General features: G+C 42.0%; 1 protein-coding gene across 4 annotated transcripts in view; it reads right to left on the bottom strand.

The window, feature by feature from the left end:
• Nucleotides 1–18,319, bottom strand: part of DLGAP2 (DLG associated protein 2) — a 1,001,683-nt gene that overhangs the window by 873,373 nt on the left and 109,991 nt on the right. For 2 of the 4 annotated variants that reach the window (XM_034965578.3, XM_034965581.3), the window contains exon 2: nt 12,068–12,169. The exons of the other annotated variants lie outside the window; for them this stretch is intronic. In XM_034965578.3, the coding sequence (XP_034821469.1) occupies nt 12,068–12,082 (15 nt within the window). In that variant the 5' untranslated portion in view covers nt 12,083–12,169. The remainder of the gene's footprint in view (nt 1–12,067; nt 12,170–18,319) is intronic. 4 annotated transcript variants of the gene reach the window in all.

Here is an 18,319-nt window from a genome sequence, read left to right as displayed (position 1 = left end):
AGGGGCGTATGGGGTCACAAAAGCCAGTACTGCTCTACTGGTACTGGTCAGCCCATGGTCTAGTCCTCCGCTTCTTCCATGAGTGGAGACACAAAATGACTGAATAGGATCGCATCCTGAGACGAGCTTGCTGTACTAGGCAACGCTGAGTTGCCTGGGAACGTGATTCAGCCCTGGTTTCTGTTTCCCCTAATGAATCCCACTCCTTGGTTACTGATTGAATTGGGCAACGTCTCCAGGCCTCTTTGTGTCCCACACAAGGGCGAGCCCACTGCACCAATGAAAAGGCACGAATTCTCGTCCCACTGAGGAGCCACCAGCTCCATAAATAATTTTTTTCTTTTTTACCACTTTGAAAATGGCAAAGAGGATAATCCAACCTGTCATGTTCTGAGATAAAAGATGAAAAACTTCCTTTGCAACTATTTTCCCAGGAAATACAGAAATTTTATCTAAATTCACGGTAAAAAATCTCTAAAGATGAAAGGTATGCATACATTTAAATAAAAAACAAGTCCTCTGGCAGCAGAATAATGACCCCCAAAGAAGTCTACACTGTGATCTTCAGAAGCTGAGAATTGGTGACCTCACATGGCAGAGGGACTTTGCAAAGGGGAGAAGCCGAGGGTCCTGAGATGAGACAGGGGTGATCCTGGACTAGCCATGGCCCACTCTAATCACAAGAATCCTTAAGCCAGAGAACCTTGAGCCAGAGATGCAGCATCAGAGACACCCCCACCCCACCCTCTGCTGCTGGCTTTGCAGATGGAGGTGGGGCCACAAGCCAAGGCAGGCAGGACCCTCCAAAGCTGGGAAACGCTGAGAAACAGGTCCCCCCCAGAACCTCAAGAGGAGCTGGCCTGGCTGACACCTGGATTTTAGCCCAGCAAGACCCCTGTTGGACTTCCGACCTCCAGAACTCTAAGATAATAAATGTGTATGGTTTAAGCCAAGAAGTGTGTGGTAATTTGTTACAGCAAAAAGCCTGAATTCTCTCAGGAAATGGGTACTGGAGTGCTGACTCCCCCAGTGCGCCTTCCCAAAGTCTTAGGAATAACTGGGTGATGTCACCACTACTCTGACAGAGCTCTCAGACATCGGCCTTAATCATATGTCTGCCATTTTTTAGAAACACTGTGAACACAGCATGAAGACAGGTAAGCCCTGTATCAACCCCAGTGCTGCTCATGGGGATGATGGGAGGATGTAGTGCTTGTCACAGATGTTTACTGGGTTTGCACCTTCATCTACATGAATTTGAAATCCAGATCAGTGTGCTCTGTGAGAAACCAGAGTTGTGAGAGAAACGAGGGGCCCTGTAGCCATCATCCCATTACAAAGAACTGACTCCCAGGAGGAAGAGCCCACCCCATGTCCATACACCCCGTGCCATCTCTCTCCTCCTAGTTGATCCCACAGTGTCTTCACTGCTCAGCTCCCACCCAAACCTGAGCACAGTCTCCTGTCAGGGACCAGCAGAGGCTCTCAGCATGTGCTGCCTACTGCAGCTGACATTCTTACACAAACACAGTTGTGCTCACTTCCTCCACAGGCACTCTGAAAAGGGAAATAAAGCTTTAACATAAGTGTTTATCGAAAAAATCAGTGCAAAAGAAAAGTGACAGGCAGATATCCCATGACCACAATTAACATTTTCCCAAAATACAAAGATAATCTGACATTAGAAAACTTTAATAGTATCACTTCTCAGTAAATACAACAGTGGATTCACCAATCAGAGGCAGAGACAAGCAGAGCCTTGACTTACAGATACACCTAAATAAATCCAGAAGAATGCAGGCAATGACTGTAAACAATAAAATTAAAATGTGACAGCTGGAAACTGGATCACTTCCTTACACCTTATATAAAAATTAATTCAAGATGGATTAAAGATTTAAATGTTAGACCTAAAACCATAAAAACCCTAGAAGAAAACCTAGGCAGTACCATTCAGGACTTAGGCATGGGCAAGGACTTCATGACTAAAACACCAAAAGCAATGGCAACAAAAGCCAAAACAGACAAATGGGATCTAATTAAACTAAAGAACTTCTGCACAGCAAAAGAAACTACCAACAGAGTGAAAAGGCAACCTACAGAATGTGAGAAAACTTTTGCAATCTACCCATCTGACAAAGGTCTAATATCCAGAATTTACAAGGAACTTAAACAAATTTTACAAGAAAAAAACAAACAACCCCATCAAAAAGTGGGCAAAGGACATGAACAGACACTTCTCAAAAGAAGACATTTATGCAATCAACAAACATATGAAAAAAAGCTCATCATCACTGATTAGAGAACTGCAAATCAAAATCACAATGAGATACCATCTCACGCCAGTCAGCATGGTGATTATTAAAAAGTCTGGAAACAACAGATGTGGGCGAGGCTGTGGAGAAATAGGAACACTTTTACACTGTTGATGGGAATGTAAATTAGTTCAACCATTGTGAAAGACAGTGTGGCCATTCCTAAGGATCTAGAACTAGAAATACCATTTGACCCAGTGATCTCATTACTGGGTATATACCCAAAGGATTATAAATCATACTACTATAAAGACACATGCACATGTATGTTTACTGTGGCACTATTAACAATAGCAAAGACTTGGAACCAACCCAAATGTCCATCAATGATAGATTAGATTAAGAAAATGTGGCACATATACACCATGGAATATTATGCAGCCATTAAAAAGGATGAGTTCATGTCCTTTGCAGGGACATGGATGAAGCTGGAAACCATCATTCTCAGCAAACTATCACAAGGGCAGAAAACCAAACACCACATGTTCTCACTCATAGGTAGGAATTGAACAATGAGAACACCTGGACACAGGGCAGGGAACATCACACACTGGGGCCTGTTGCGGGATGGGGGGCTGGGGTAGGGATAGCATTAGGAGAAATACCTAATGTAAATGACGAGTTGATAGGTGCAGCAAACCAACATGGCACATGTATATACCTATGTAACAAACCTGCATGTTGTGCACATGTATCCTAGAACTTAAAGTATTAAAAAAAAAAAAAAAAAAGTGACAGCTGGACCGGGCGTGGTGACTCATGCTTGTAATCCCAGCACTTTGGGAGGCCAAGGCCAGCGGATCACCTGATGTCAGGAGTTCAAGACCAGCCTGGCCAACATGGTGAAACCCTGTCTTTACTAAAAGTACAAAAAAATTAGCCAGGTATGGTGGTCCGTGCCTGTAATGCCAGCTACTTGGGAGGCTGAGGCAGGAGAATCGCTTGAACCCGGGAGGCAAAGGTTGCAGTGAGCTGAGATTGTGCCACTGCCCTCCAGCCTGGGTGACAGAACAAGACTTCATCTCAAAAAAAAAAAAAAAAAAAAAAGTCACAGCTGAATGTTTAAATAGGGTTTGTTGGCAAAGAAAGGCTTTTAAAGTAAGGCACCAAAGTCAGAAATTTTACTTCTTACATATGAAACAAAATAACTCAAATGGCAACATAAGAAACAAAAATACTTGAATTGTAAATATATGAAAAAGGGTTAATACCTTGTTTTGATTTCAAAAGAATAAAATAAACATCGTAGTAATATTGAAATGAGAAAATAGACCATGCAATGCATGCACCAAAAAGAAAAAAAGATGGAAAACAAGGAAGAAACATACTCAGTAGCACCTGTAACTTAAATAAATAGAGCCGCAAATTATGTATCATCTGCCAAACCAAGAACTATACCAAGAATTTAAAAAGCAAATGTTAAAAATTAAAACAACCGAACTCACGGAGATAGAGAGTAGAATGATGGCTCCAGTGTCTGGGAAGGGTCATGGGGGTTGGAAGTAAGTGGGGATGGTTAGTGGGTCCAAAAAAATGGAAAGAATGAATAAGATCTAATATTTGATAGCATAACAGGAGTGACTATAGTTTAATAATGTATTTGTACATTTTTAAATATCTAAAAGGGTATAATTGGATTGTTTGTAACAAAAAGGATAAATGCTTGAGGGGATGGATACCCCACTGACCCTGATGTGATTATTACACATTGCATGCCTGTATCAAAATGTCTCATGTACCTCATAAATATATACATCTACTATGTATCCACAAAAATTAAAACTTAAAAAATTAAATAAAAAGCAAATGTTATATGTATAATATTGATGAGAGGGCAGATAGGTACATTTGCCTAGAACTATATTAAAACTTTACAATGAAGATCTTTAAAAATCTCCACATCTTTTGAAATATTTTAAGTCCAAAGAGCTATTCCAAGGAAATAATTAAGTACTCAAATAGAGGTAATTTATCCAAGTATTATTTATATCACTGGAGAATTGAACATTGTTGTCAATAACGAGAGACTGGTACATAAACCGAGGTGTGCGCATGTAATGGGGAACCTCATAGCTATGAACACATTTTGAATATTTGATTGACAAGGAAAGCACCATAATATACTGCAGTTATTATAATAGGCACAAGATATCAATTTTCGTTAATATAAACTATGAACCTATATATGACTACGAACATAGAAAATATGGAAAGTAAACCAAAATGTCAATAACAACCATCTCTAAACCTTTCAACTTTTCTTCATTTTGTTTGTTAATTTTTCTATGGTAAGACATATGGCTTACATAGTTTGAAAAAAGAAATAACTAACTTAAAACAATTTATAGTTTTCACGATTTCTAGAAGCAAAGCTCTGAATTAGATAGAAGGTCCTTTTTACCTTTATAATGTGTATACTTACTTTTAAATAATAAACTTATTTCCTAACTTGTTGAACTAAAAAAACTTAGAATTCTTTACTTATAAATAAGCACGATGGGTATTCATCATCCCATACCCAGAAGGCCTGGTAATAAGACAAGTGTTCTCTTTCCTTGAGAAACAGAGAGACCTCGGGGCATTTGTCACCTTCATGGGTGATGAAATGGGACAGGTGGAACAAACTTCATCAGGGTCAGAAAAGAGACTGACAAATCTGAACTAGAACTTGGTTTCCAACAGCCAGGCAAATATTGATTATTTTTACACATTCTGCCTCCACTTTATTTTGTAACATTAGAAACTGGATTCCTTACCAATGTAACAGGCAATGTCAGTTATCTCACAGTGTTCTTGCTAGTTAAGGGAGAAATGGAAGAAAACACTAGGGATTTCTCCTGGTTTAGCCTCATAAACAATGAAACCAAATTGGACTCATGGGTTTAATTTAAAAAAATCAGGTTTGTCAAAGCTAAACACACTTTAAAAAATTAGAAGGCATTCCCAAACCCTAACTAAAAGCCAGTGATTCATTACCCAGTAGAAATAAAAAATAATATGTTTTAATACAGAGTTGCTTCTTGGAACATGAATCCATTACATATAGACAATGAGAATAATAAATTGTTGCGGGAAGTCAGGGACCCCAAACGGAGGGACCGGCTGAAGCCATGGCAGAAGAACGTGGATTGTGAAGATTTTATGCACATTCATTAGTTCCCCAAATTAATACTTTAGTAATTTCTTATGCCTGTCTTTACTGCAGTCTCTAAACATAAATTGTAAAGATTTCATGGACACTTATCACTTCCCCAATCAGTACCCTTGTGATTTCCTATGCCTGTCTTTACTTTAATCTCTTAATCCTGTCAGCCGAGAAGGATGCATATCGTCTCGGGACCCTGTAATAACTGCATTAACTGCACAAATTGTACAGCATGTGTGTTTGAGCAATATGAAATGTGGGCACCCTGAAAAAAGAACAGGATAACAGCACTTGTTCAGGGAATAAGAGAGATAACCTTAAACTCTGACCACCGGTGAGCTGGGCGGAACAGAGCCATATTTCTCTTCTTTCAAAAGCAAATGGGAGAAATATCGCTGAATTCCTTTTCTCAGCATGGAAGGTCCCCGAGAAAGAGAATGCGCACCTAGGGGTAAGTCTCTGAACTGGCCCCCACAGGGCGTACCTGTCTCTTATGGTCGAGATTGCAGAGGTGAAATAAACTCCAGTCTCCCATAGCGCTCCCAGGCTTATTAGGAAGAGGAAATTCCTGCCTAATAAATTTTGGTCAGACCGGTTGATCTCAAAACCCTGTCTCCTGATAAGATGTTATCAATGACAGTGGTGCCCAAAACTTCATTAGCAATTTTAATTTCGCTTCCGTCCTGTGGTCCTGTGATCTCGCCCTGCCTCCACTTGCCTTGTGATATTCTATTACCCTGTTAAGTACTTGATGTCTGTCACCCACACCTATTCATATACTCCCTCCCCTTTTGAAAATCCCTAATAAAGACTTGCTGGTTTTTGTGGCTTGTGGGGCATCACGGATCCTACCAATGTGTGATGTCTCCCCCGGACACCCAGCTTTAAAATTTCTCTCTTTTGTACTCTGTCCTTTTATTTCTCAAGCCAGCCGACACTTAGGAAAATAGAAAAGAACCTACATGATTATCGGGGCAGGTCCCCCGATAATAAATGTGTCCTCGGTTTCTTTTCCACATAGTCTTTGTCTCTGAGCAACATATATCTATTCAGTTACCTGGACAAAAGAGAATTTTCTTTTGCAAAATAAATTAGATTTCTACATTCAGAATTATTGTGGGTTGACCCAGAAGTAATGCTAAGAATTCATGCTATCATTTATCTTATTTCAAATGAGACAAAATATCAAAATGCAGTCGTTCTTATGCTTGTCTAAGCACAACAGAAATGTAAATACTGTTCTAAGTTCTGCATGAAGATTGCAATTGCAATAATTACTGAAGAAAGCGTTATACACGTAATTATTTACACTGAACTATCATATCATTGAAATAACCGTTTGAGTAACTTCAGTGGGTTGTCTCAAAGACATGTGATTGTTATTCCTGAAAGTCCAAATGTGTATTTTAAAAATAATCCATTTAAATGAATTTGCATGCAAGTCTGCTATCATTCAATGCCCTAAGAACACCCATGAAAAATCCTCACTTTGAAGACAAACAGTTCTATATCAAGGTTATATTATCTCCTTCTCCTTCTTATTCACACTCCAGGAGATACCTAAGTTTTATAGGTTAGGTAATACAAATGAAGCCTTTTTCAGCATTTTGGTCTGGATGATTCTTGGCTGTGGCGCTGTCCAGGCACTGTAGGCTGCTCTGTGGCATGCCCCACCATGACCCATCAGATGCTGGAAGTAAACGCCCTCCAACTGTGTGACCAAAAATGTCTCCCCACATTGCCAAATGTCCCCGGGGACAAAACTGCCCCCATTTGAGAACCACTGCCATAAGGGATAACAGCAAACATCTCTGTGGATATGGTGCAAGCCCTTCTGTAGTTCTGAAACACCTCCTCTAGTGAGAGAGAATGGAAAGACTGGATGTTTCTACAAAAACATTCATGAGAAAGACTGGTGCGAGGCTGGAAAATGAGGACACCCCTAAGCTTCTCTCTCCTTCCTCAAATCCACATAAATGACAAAGGTCTAAGAAGAAATCCCAAACGTAGCTGGGACACAGGAACACGTAGGCCACCAACGAAACACAGCACTGAGGTCCCTCGAGCAGCAGAAGAGACAAGTCAGCATGACCGAGTGAAGCACAGACGGGCAGAGAAGGCTGCGAGAGGGGGCGCGGGACCCTCGAGACACCAGGCTGCAGCCACAGGCAGAAGGCAGGGCTCCCAGCTAATTCTGCTCAGCAAAACAACTACTTCCCAAGAATGTCACAGAAACACAAAATACCCAGCACCCAAAAAGGTGAAAATTCACAGGGAAATTCTATAACACTAAATGCCTGTGGGGAAAAAGTCTCACATCGCTGACCTCAGCTTTGACCTTCAAAAAACCTGAAAAAGAAGAGCAAATTAAAACCAAAGTGAATGAAAGGAAGGAAATAATAAAGACCAAGACAGACATGAGTGAAGCAGGGAACATAAATACAACAATGAAAATCAATAAAACCAAGCCAAAAGGAAGGAAATCAGGACATCAAAGAGGTATCTGCATGCCCATGTTGACTGCAGCTCTGTTTACAACAGCCAAGATCTGGAATCCACCTAAGTGTCCGTCCACAGACAAATGGATAAAGAAAATGTGGTGCACGTACACAGTGGAGAACTATGCAGCCATAAAAAAGAATGAGATCTTGTCATTTGCAACAATATTGATGGAACTGGAGTTGATTGTATTATGTGAAATAAGCTGGGCACAGAAAGATAAACACAGCATGTTCTCAATTATTTCTGGGAGCAAAAATTAAAACCCTGAACTCATGCAAATAGAGCAGAAGGATGGTTACCAGGGTAGTGCAGGGTAAGAAAAGCTGGTTAATGCGTATAAAAATATAGTCAGATAGAATGAATACAATCTAGTATTTGATGCCACATCAGGGTGACTACAGTCAACAACTTCTTGTATGTTCTAAAATAACTAAAAGAGTATAATTGATTGTTTATAACACAAAGTAAAGATAAGTGCTTGAGGTGATAGACACCTTTTTCATCCTGATGTGATTATTTTGAAGTGCATGCCTATATCAAAATATCCCAAGTAGCCCATAAATAAATACACCTAATATGTACCCACAATAATTAAAAATTTTTAAAAAAGAAAATCAATGAGACCAAAATCTGGTTCATTGATAAAATCAATAAAATGGATAAACTTCAGACTGAAGAGGAAGAACAGTGAGAAGACCCAAATTAGCAACATCTGGAATGAGAGGGATGATGTCGTTAGAGATAATAAGGGAACAAGATGAACTTCATGCTAACAAAGTTTCTCAGTGGGTGGGGAATGCTTTGTCCACAGGACTTGGTAGTGCTGAAGACTGCCTGGCACTCACCGCTGGAAGGAAGTGCGGCTGCCTCTGGGCAGAGGCCAGCTGCTGTGGAACAGCCTCCACACCCAGGAAAGCCCACAACAGAGAACTCTCCGATCCCAAATCCTAACTGTGGTGCCTGTTCATCCTAAAGGTGTACAGTTTCCCACAGAAAGCTCCACCCTCCCAAGGTAGAATCTAACAGCACAACCTGATCCAGCAGCTGTGTGGCTGAACCACAGGCACGTGGGTCTCAGGCATCCAGGGCATGTATGTATCCTGACAGCCGTACGGTAGCAGAGACCCTGCAGATGGTTCTGTGGGGTCATTCTGGGGACAGTGAGGGCAGAGGAAGAGCCCTCCTCTGGCAGGGTCTGCAGTGAGTTCTGGGGGGTTTCTCAAGCCGGCTCCTGCAGGATGTGGTGCGTATCTTACTCGCACCTGGAGTCAACACAGGGTGCTGCTTGTCCCGCAGCCAGAAGACATCGCTCAAAGGACTGCCACGGAGGTGGGGTGGCCCCTCTCAAAATCTCTGTCTCCTATCCCCTGATGCCCTGCGGCTTCCATGGTCCCTCAGGGAGTGAGATGCCAGGGGACAATGCGGGGTGCTCCAGTGAATTGCGGCTGGAGGCTGAGCTGCCTGTGCCACCAGACCAGTGGGCAGAAAGGAAGTGGGTGTGACCACATCCCTGGGGTGCAGGAGAGCCTCTGTTGCTGCTGATGAGGGCAGCATGTCTGGACCCTGGGTCCTCTGAATCGCTAGCACTACCACACTTACCAGACAAAGCTTGCAGAGGATGGCAGTGACCCCAGTGACCCCAAACAGGCGGAACCACCAGGAGGTCAGCACTCATCTTCACCAGAGGGGAAGCTCCCGGAGCCAGGACTGGGGCCACGACAAGGGGAACACAGGTGGGGGTGGGGACAGGAGTCACGAACACTGGGTCCTCAAACCATAAAAGCTGCCCGTAACACTGCTGTGTCATGCAGATATTTATATAGGAAAAGTAAGCCAACGCGCTCCCTCATTTCCTGCAGGGAACCCTGGCAGCATCTAAATCAAGAGGGGCTGTGCTGAACCAGAGAAAGAAGAAGGAATGTGCCCGGGCATGGTGGGCTCACGCCTGCAATCCCAGCACTGTGGGAGGCCGAGACAAAGACATCGCTTGAGCCCAGGAGTGCAAGACCAGCCTGGGCAACATGGCAAAACCCCATCTCTACAAAAAAATACAAAAATTAGCCAGGCATGGTGGCAAGTACTTATAGGCCCAGCTACTCAGGAGGCTGAGATGGGAGGATCACCTGAGCCCAGGAGGTTGAGGCTGCAGTGAGCCATGATGGTACCACTGCATTCCAGCCTGAGTGACAGAGGGAGAAAAGAAGAAAGAAAGAAAGAAGAAGGAAAAAGGAAGAGGAGGAGGAAGAAGAAAAAAAAGAAGAAACGTTGTCCCAGGATCCTTTCGGAGTTAGGGGACATGACAAATGTGATTGCAACTTCCCCTTTGGGATAAAGCTAAGTGGGATTCCATCGTATAAGGGATAGCCGTGTCTCACGGGCGCTGCCATTGTCATCGCACAACAAGAGAACGAGAGGACAGCCCGAGTGGATGGACCCAGGCCGCAGACTCTTGGCCTCCCCCGTCCTGGCTGCCCCGGGCTCCCGAATGGCCTCCCTGCACTTCTGACAGCTCCCCGTGCTGCGAATGACCACTTCCCAAAGTGCAAGACAAAACGACAACAAACATCAACAACAAAAACGTTTCGATCAACATCTCTGGCAGCTGAAGGCAGGCGCCATAGCTATATCCTGACACCCACACATCCCTGCTGGGGTGCGTGTCCCAGGAAGGGGTCTGTGCAGAGCTCTTGGGGGTCTCCTGCTGAGCCCCGTGCTGCTGCAGCTGACGAAGTCAAGGGTCTATGGGATGCCTGATTTCCTTTTTAACAAGTTATCTTCTGCTTAAACACACCAGAGTGAGTCTTTTCTTTGCAATTAAGCACCCTAACTAATTCACAGGACAAATAAGCAATTGCCCCTTTCTGGTTACAGGGAGTTTCAATGGAGAGTTGACAAGCGTACTGTGGACTGTCTTTTCTGATCAGGGGGGAAAGCAGATATCAAAAATTAATAATAATAATAATAATAATAATAATAATAATAATAATGAATTCAAGCTCGCCTTACAACTCCTCAGAAGCTGTACACAGAGCTCCCGAAATGCCAGAACAAGAGCTGCCTGTTCCTGAGGTGGCAACTTGGTCTGGCAGCCTGAAGTCAACACCATTTTCTGAGGCCACCAAGTGGGTAGAGAAAGTATCGGAACTCTGAGCCAGAACGTGTGAAGCTGCCACCAGGTGAGACGTAAAAGAAGGAAAGAAACAGAAGGAGATGACAGGGCAGTGGCAGCAACATGGCCCCCCCTGAAATTTAGACCTTTCCATCAGTGCAAAGCACCTCTGGAATAAGAAATAAGAAATAATCCTCCCTTCCCTTTGACAAATCTCGTGAAATGCCGTCTCCGTGACTGTGTGCTTCACCCACTGGCACTGGGGCAGGTAAACTGACAAAACCCTCCTCTCGAATCTGCTCTTTGTGGGTCTGGGGACTGCAGGAGGTGGGCATGGCCCTCTGGACAGTCCCTGCAGCACCCAGCTGTGGTCACTGTGGCGTCCACAGCCCCAGGATGCTGTTGTCCGAAGGCTGTGTCCCATCTCACCACGCCCAGGCCTGTGGACGTGCACTCCTGTTTCCCCACACACCACCAGCTTCCACAGGAAAGCTCTTTGAAAGCCACTGGAAAATAGTTCAGACTGCTATTTGAAAAGCTCCATTCTGGCAGTATTTGGGGACAGTTTGCAGTCACACGTACACTTGGTGAATGCACAGATTCATTCGGAGCACACGCAGTGACGTGGCCCTGCTCCTACTCTCTGTCAGGCCTCCCGAATTTCTCAACATTCTCTCCCCACTGCCAATGATAACAGCAGAAACACTGTGCGCATGAGAAGTTTTTAAACACAGCTCTGTTTGAACAGAGAAACACCCAGCTGAAGCTGTGGACAGTGTCCGCAGCCTCTCCTGCTTCTGCCCCAGGAACACTCACCCCCGGCCTTACCATACCCAGCTGCCTGTTTCCTTCCAGGTAGCCTGAGCCTGGCCAGGCCCCCGTCATCCCTGTGCCCCTCCCCGGGTGGAGCACCCATCACAGCAGGCAGTAAGCAAATGCTGGGTAAGGACTGCAGGACGGACACACACAGGAAGCAAGAGCAAGATCACACTGTACCTGAGCAGTCCCCATTGTGGCTGGGCTGGGCGCAGGCAGAGGGTTCGCAGCCGCGAGGGAAGCCGCGCAGGGCTAGGGCCAAGCCTCGGATGGCGAGAAAGCCTAGGTGAGGAATGGATAGAGATGGGGAAAATGTGATAAAAAGGGTAAATAACCTCCCCTATGGGGAAAAAAAAGGAATGTACATTAAAAAGCGAGACTAAGCAATAATTAATCAGCTGAAAAGAGCAATATGGCAAGAAGAAGTAGGCACAGAAACTGTATATAAAAATCACCACCAACTGTTTGTACACCAGACCGTGGAATGGCACGCTGTGTGTGTGGATCCAGGATGTATGATCGTGGAAACTACTATTTCCATTCCAAAGCAGGATTTGAAATGATAATAATGTACATTTAACCATTTTGAAATATTGAACCAAAGAGAAATAATAAAACCATACTTTAAATCAGCAATTATGATGATTCCTTATATAATTTGATGAAAAATAGGTATCTGTGAAATTAGTCCAGTTCTGCAAAGAACCAAACAGATTCCAAGAAACAAACAACCAGTACCAGAGAATATTAATAATTGATCATTTTCTTTCCAGGAGACAAAAATGCTATGTACCCAGATGAAATTCAGTGTAGCATGTTTTTAAAAAGAAGGTGCTAATATATGTATTTTTGATAAATTACAAAATTCCCAGCTCATTTTTTCCATGGCATACTAATGCATGAAATTATTATTCCCCGCCAGAAATGAATCGGAGGAAGTACGAACACTTGTGTTTTTTTAAGGAGACTTATTAGGTTTATAAAGTTACACTGGAAAGATATGCCAGTCTTTTCTTCTCACTGAGCTGGTGATCGCGAAACACTCTCCTACATACACTTTATATAGCCTTAAAAACTATGATCATGTTATATTGACTTTCCTGAAGGTCAGGGCTGCTGAACATTGCCTGCTATCTGCTGAAACGTTGTTGTCACCAGAATCTCTGACCAAACATCTGTTTGATGATTAGTTAGTTAATGCCATGTAAATACTTTCAAATGTAAAATTCTAATAAGGTAAGAAAATTAGCTGACTTTTATTGTAGCAAGCACATTTGGGAAATATTCATTATAAAATAATAAACAAACTGAAAATCAACCGTTGGTTTCCTGTAACCAGTTAACGTACGCTTTATGTGACTGTCAGTCTAAATTGCCTATTCATTTCCAGGCACTTACTGTTCAACTCTCCACCGTTCTAGAATTCACATTCTGCTCTTCAAGGAGACTTATCCACTTCCTATCAATATATCAACATTTCTCCATATCGGTACAGACAGAACTACATCTTCCTGGCATGAAACAATCGCAATTATTTTAGCCCCACAAATCCCTCACTCTTGAGTATTTAGGTTATCTCCAATTTTCCCATTTCCTAAGAATTCTGCATACATTTTTTAATGCTCATTAGTGAGTTTATGCAGATAGGTTTCTAGACAGAATTACTGAGTCAAAGGATATGCACATGAGCCCAAAATGCTACTAAAACATTGGTTTCTATTTACATTGCCACATATCAACAATCTTCTTGCTTTTGCCTCTGGTGGAAAAAAATAGTTTCTCACTGTTTTCCTAGAGTCTGGGGACCTTTTAATGTGGTTATTGAGCAAACAAATTTCTGTGTAAACTGTTTCTTAGTTTTTTTCTTTTGGGGGATAAATTTTTCATTGCTTTCGAGGAACTCTTTACATATGCCAGATGCTTATCTATTCTACACATTGCAAATGTTTTTTCAGTTTGTCATTTGCCTATTAGCCCCATTAATGATATCTTTCAACAGTTTAGAAGGGTTTCATATGCATGTGTCCAAATCTATCAGTTCCTTCCTTCACTGTTTCTGTGATTTAAAAGATCTTCCCAATTGCACAATTTAAAAAACATATTGTACTAAATTTTCTGTTAGACTTTCAGTAACTATCTTTAATGATTACATATTTAACATGTTTAAAACTTTGTTGAGTTGTGAGATGGAAATGAATTTTTTCTCCAATGGATAACCAATTATCCCAACAAATGTACTGAAGAATCCATATTTTCCTGACTAACTTGAAAATGTTACCCACATAAAACAGTTTGTTCTACAGATTGATTTATCTCCTACAGCACTAGTGTGTTTCTCTTAGTAGACAAGAACTCTCATGGTTCATATTTTTCTCTAACACATCTTATTGAACAATCTTGTGAATTTGTTCTTATAGATTAACTTCATTACCACGTAATCCACTCCCCTATTCCCACCTTCATGACCAATCCAAACAGGAAAGGGTTCTCATGGAAATGATATAATCCACAATCACCACTTCCATGAAGTGCCACATTTCCATGCCGAGTCAGCCACGCAAGCACCACTCCACACCAAGTACTTGGTGATGTTTTACGTACCTCCCAGGTGTTTCATTGTTTTTCCTATAAATCTTACACATTCCTGTTTCATTCCAATATATTTTGTGAGGCTTATTCTTTCTGAGGATGTGCCTACTTTTCCACTACTCTGTCATGCACAGTACAGTTAATAATGTTCATTCATTGATCTCATATTTGTTCTCCATGCCCAACGTTACTAATTATCGTATGGATTTTGTATAGTCTTTATCATTTTCCAATGAAAATAAGTCTCTTGATTCCCAATATCTTTTCTCATATATTTCCCCAAGATAGTAGAGACTTCAGAAGAAATGGAACAATAGTAATGACTGTGGCATTGCCGCTTTGCTCCATACTTTAGCATTTTCGCACTTACTCCTGCACCTGTTGAGTTTCTGATCATATCTTGACCTGTTTCACGGAAGTTTCCTGCCATTTCTCTTTCACTTAGAATTTCTATCACAGACGGCTGCTATGTTGCTTAAAGGTCCTACGATATCTATTGATATAGTCATGAGGGGTTTTTAAAATATCCTTATCTTATGCATTACTACATAGGGATACTATTATTAAAATAACATCGCACTTATGAGGCAAAGCTTACACTCATACTTAACATCTAACTAGATTCAACTGGCTAACATTTTGGGTAGCAAATTTATATATTCTTAAATAAGGTCAGCCCTTTTCTGTGATACTTATCAAATTCTGGATTCAGTCATTAAATGAGAGTGATGCTTATTAGTCTGAGATAACATAAAATGATCATTTCCTAAAAGGTTTTAAAGAATTTACCTATAAAATATCTGAGCCAGTTCCTCTTGTAAAAAGACATCTATGAAAATTTTTAGTTTTTCCATGGTTACTGCTCCATTAAATTTTTCTAAGTTTTGTTGAATCAATTTATATCATTTATAGTCACCAAGAAAACAAATCATTTATCTTGATTTTCAAATTTCTCAGCAAAAATTTCTACAGATCATCTTCTATTTCTTCTAACTTTATGATTCTATAACATTTTTCACTAACTGTATACTCTTGAATTTTCTCTTTATTTTCTTTATAAATCTTGCCACAAGTTTCCTATTCTCAGCACAGTTTGCACATGTTCTTTTAAACAGCAGAGAGGATTAAGATGACAGATAGGAGGCAGGACTAACTTGCAGCTCCCACTCGGATGTACAGAGCAGCATGTAGAGACTCACGTCATTAACTTTTGCCCCAACAACTACGGCAGGAACATACTAGGAAAGCCAAGAGAATCCACAGACCCTTGGAAGGAACTAGATCAGTGCTGCAGGCTCCCTGAAATGCAGAAAAACCGTGAGTCTGTGCTTTCTCAATGGGGAGGTTCGTGGTCCAGGGAAAGTTCCAGGGAAAATTCTCAGGGGGTTACTGGCTGCCTGGAAATAGACTCGGTACTGTTGGTGGGGCACGGTGGGAGTTAGACCAACCTTTAGGACAGTGGGCTGCGTGGGAGTGGGGTGAGGTCTGTCACTGACAGCTTTCCCCCACTTCCCTAGCGACCTGTGTGACTCAGCAGAGGCAGCCATAATCCCCCTGGGAATATAACTCCATTGGCCTGGAAACCACACGTCCATCCCCCACAGCAGCTGCAGCCAGCCCCACCCAAGGAGAGTCTGAGCTCAGACATGCCTGTCCCTGTCCCTCACCTGGTGGTCTTTCTCTACCCACCCTGGTAGCTGAAACAAAGGTCATAATATCTTGGGAGCTCTATGGCCCTGCCCACTGCCCGAGAAACCTGAATATTTAACCAGGTGACCCTAGGGCAAGTTTGCTTCCTCCCTATGGGACCACAGCTGATGCACTCTTGAAAGCACCACCTCCTGGCTGGAGGCCAACCATCACACTAAACAAAAACACAACCAAGGACCCTCACAGAGTCAATTTCATTCCCCTGTCCCCTCCGCCGGAGCAGGTGATGGTATCCACATCTGCAAGACTTTAAGACAAAAATCACATCACAGGACTCTACAGACACCCCCCAGCACCAGCTCAGAGCCTAGTAGCTCCACCGGGTGGCTGGACCCAGAAGAGCAAAAACAATCACTACAGTTTGGTTCTCAGGAAGCCACATACCTAAGGGAAGGGGGAGAACACCACATCAAGGGAGCACCCCGTGGGAGAAAAGAGTCTGAACAGCAGCCCTTGAATCCCAGATCTTCCCTCTGATGTAGTCTACCCAAATGAGAAGGAACCAGAAAAACAATTCTGGTAACAGGATAAAACAAGGTTATTTACCACCCCCAAAAGATCATATTACCTCACCAGCAATGGATCCAAACCAAGAAGAAATCTCTGAATTGCCAGAAAAATAATTCAGGTCAATTATTAAGCTAATCAAGGACACAGCAGAGAAAGGTGAAGTCCAACTTAAGGAAATGAAGAAACATAATACAGGATGTGAAAGAAACCTTCTTCAGTGAAATAGATAGCATAAATAAAAAACAATGATGACTTCTGGAAATCAAGTTCAAACTTAGAGAAATGCAAAATGCACTGGAAAGTCTCAGCAATAGAATAGAACAAACTGAAGAAAGAACTTGAGAGCTTAAGACAAGGCTTTCAAATTAACCCAGCCCATCAAAGACAAAGAAAAGATAACTTTCTTTTTTTTCTTTTTTTGAGACGGAGTCTCGCTGTGTCGCCCAGGCTGGAGTGCAGCGGCGCGATCTTGGCTCACTGAAAGCCCCGCCTCCCAGGTTCACACCATTCTCCGGCCTCAGCCTCCTGAGGAGCTGGGACTACAGGCGCCCACCACCGCGCCAGGTTAATTTTGTTGTATTTTTAGTAGAGACAGGGTTTCACTGTGTTAGTCAGGATAGTCTCGATCTCCTGACCTTGTGATCCACTCAATATGAACAAAGCCTCTAAGAAGTTTGGGACTGTGTTAAATGTCCAAACCTAAGAATAATTGTTTCCAGGGAAGAAGAGAAATCTAACCATTTGGAAAACATATTTGAGGGAACAATCAAAGAAAACTTCCTGTTTTTACTAGAGATCTAGACACCCAAATACAAGAATCTCGAAGAACACCCAGGAAATTCATCACAAAAAGATCATCACCTTAGACACATAGTCATCAGGTTATCCAAAGTCAAGAGAAAGGAAACAATTTTAAGAGCTGGAGGCAAAAGCATCAGCTAACCTATAAAGGAAAACCTATCAGATTAACACATTTCTCAGCAGGAACCCTACAAGCTAGAAGGCACTGGGGTACTATTTTTAGCCTCCTTAAACAAAACAATTACCAGCCAAGAATTTTGCATCCAGTGATACTAAGCTTCGTAAATGAAGGAAAGATACACTCTTTTCCAGATAAACAAATGCTGAGAGAATTCCCCACTACCAAGCCAGCACTGTAAGAACTGCTACAAGGAGCTCTAAATCTTGAAACAAATCCTTGAGATACACCAAAATAGAATTCCTTAAAGCATAAATCTCACAGGACCTATTACATGTAACAATAATGCAATGAAAAAAAAAAAAACCCAAGGTATTCAGGCAACAAATAGCATGATGAATGGAATAGTATCTCACATCTCAATACTAACATTGAATGTAAATGTACTAAATGTTCCACTTAAAAGATGCAGAATGGTAGAATGAATAAGAATTCACCAACCAAGTTTCTGCTGTCTTCAAGAGACTAACCTAACATATAAGGACTCACATAAACTTAAAATAAAGGGGTGGAAGAAATATTCCATGCAAATGGACATCAAAAGCAAGCAGGAGTAACTACTCTTATATCAGATAAAACAAACTTTACAGCAACAGCATTTTAAAAAGACAAAGATGGGCATTATACACTGATAAAAGGACTAG

Source organism: Pan paniscus, chromosome 7, assembly GCF_029289425.2.
Source record: "Pan paniscus chromosome 7, NHGRI_mPanPan1-v2.0_pri, whole genome shotgun sequence".
NCBI lineage: Eukaryota > Metazoa > Chordata > Mammalia > Primates > Hominidae > Pan > Pan paniscus.
This window is presented reverse-complemented; position numbering and strand designations above follow the sequence as displayed.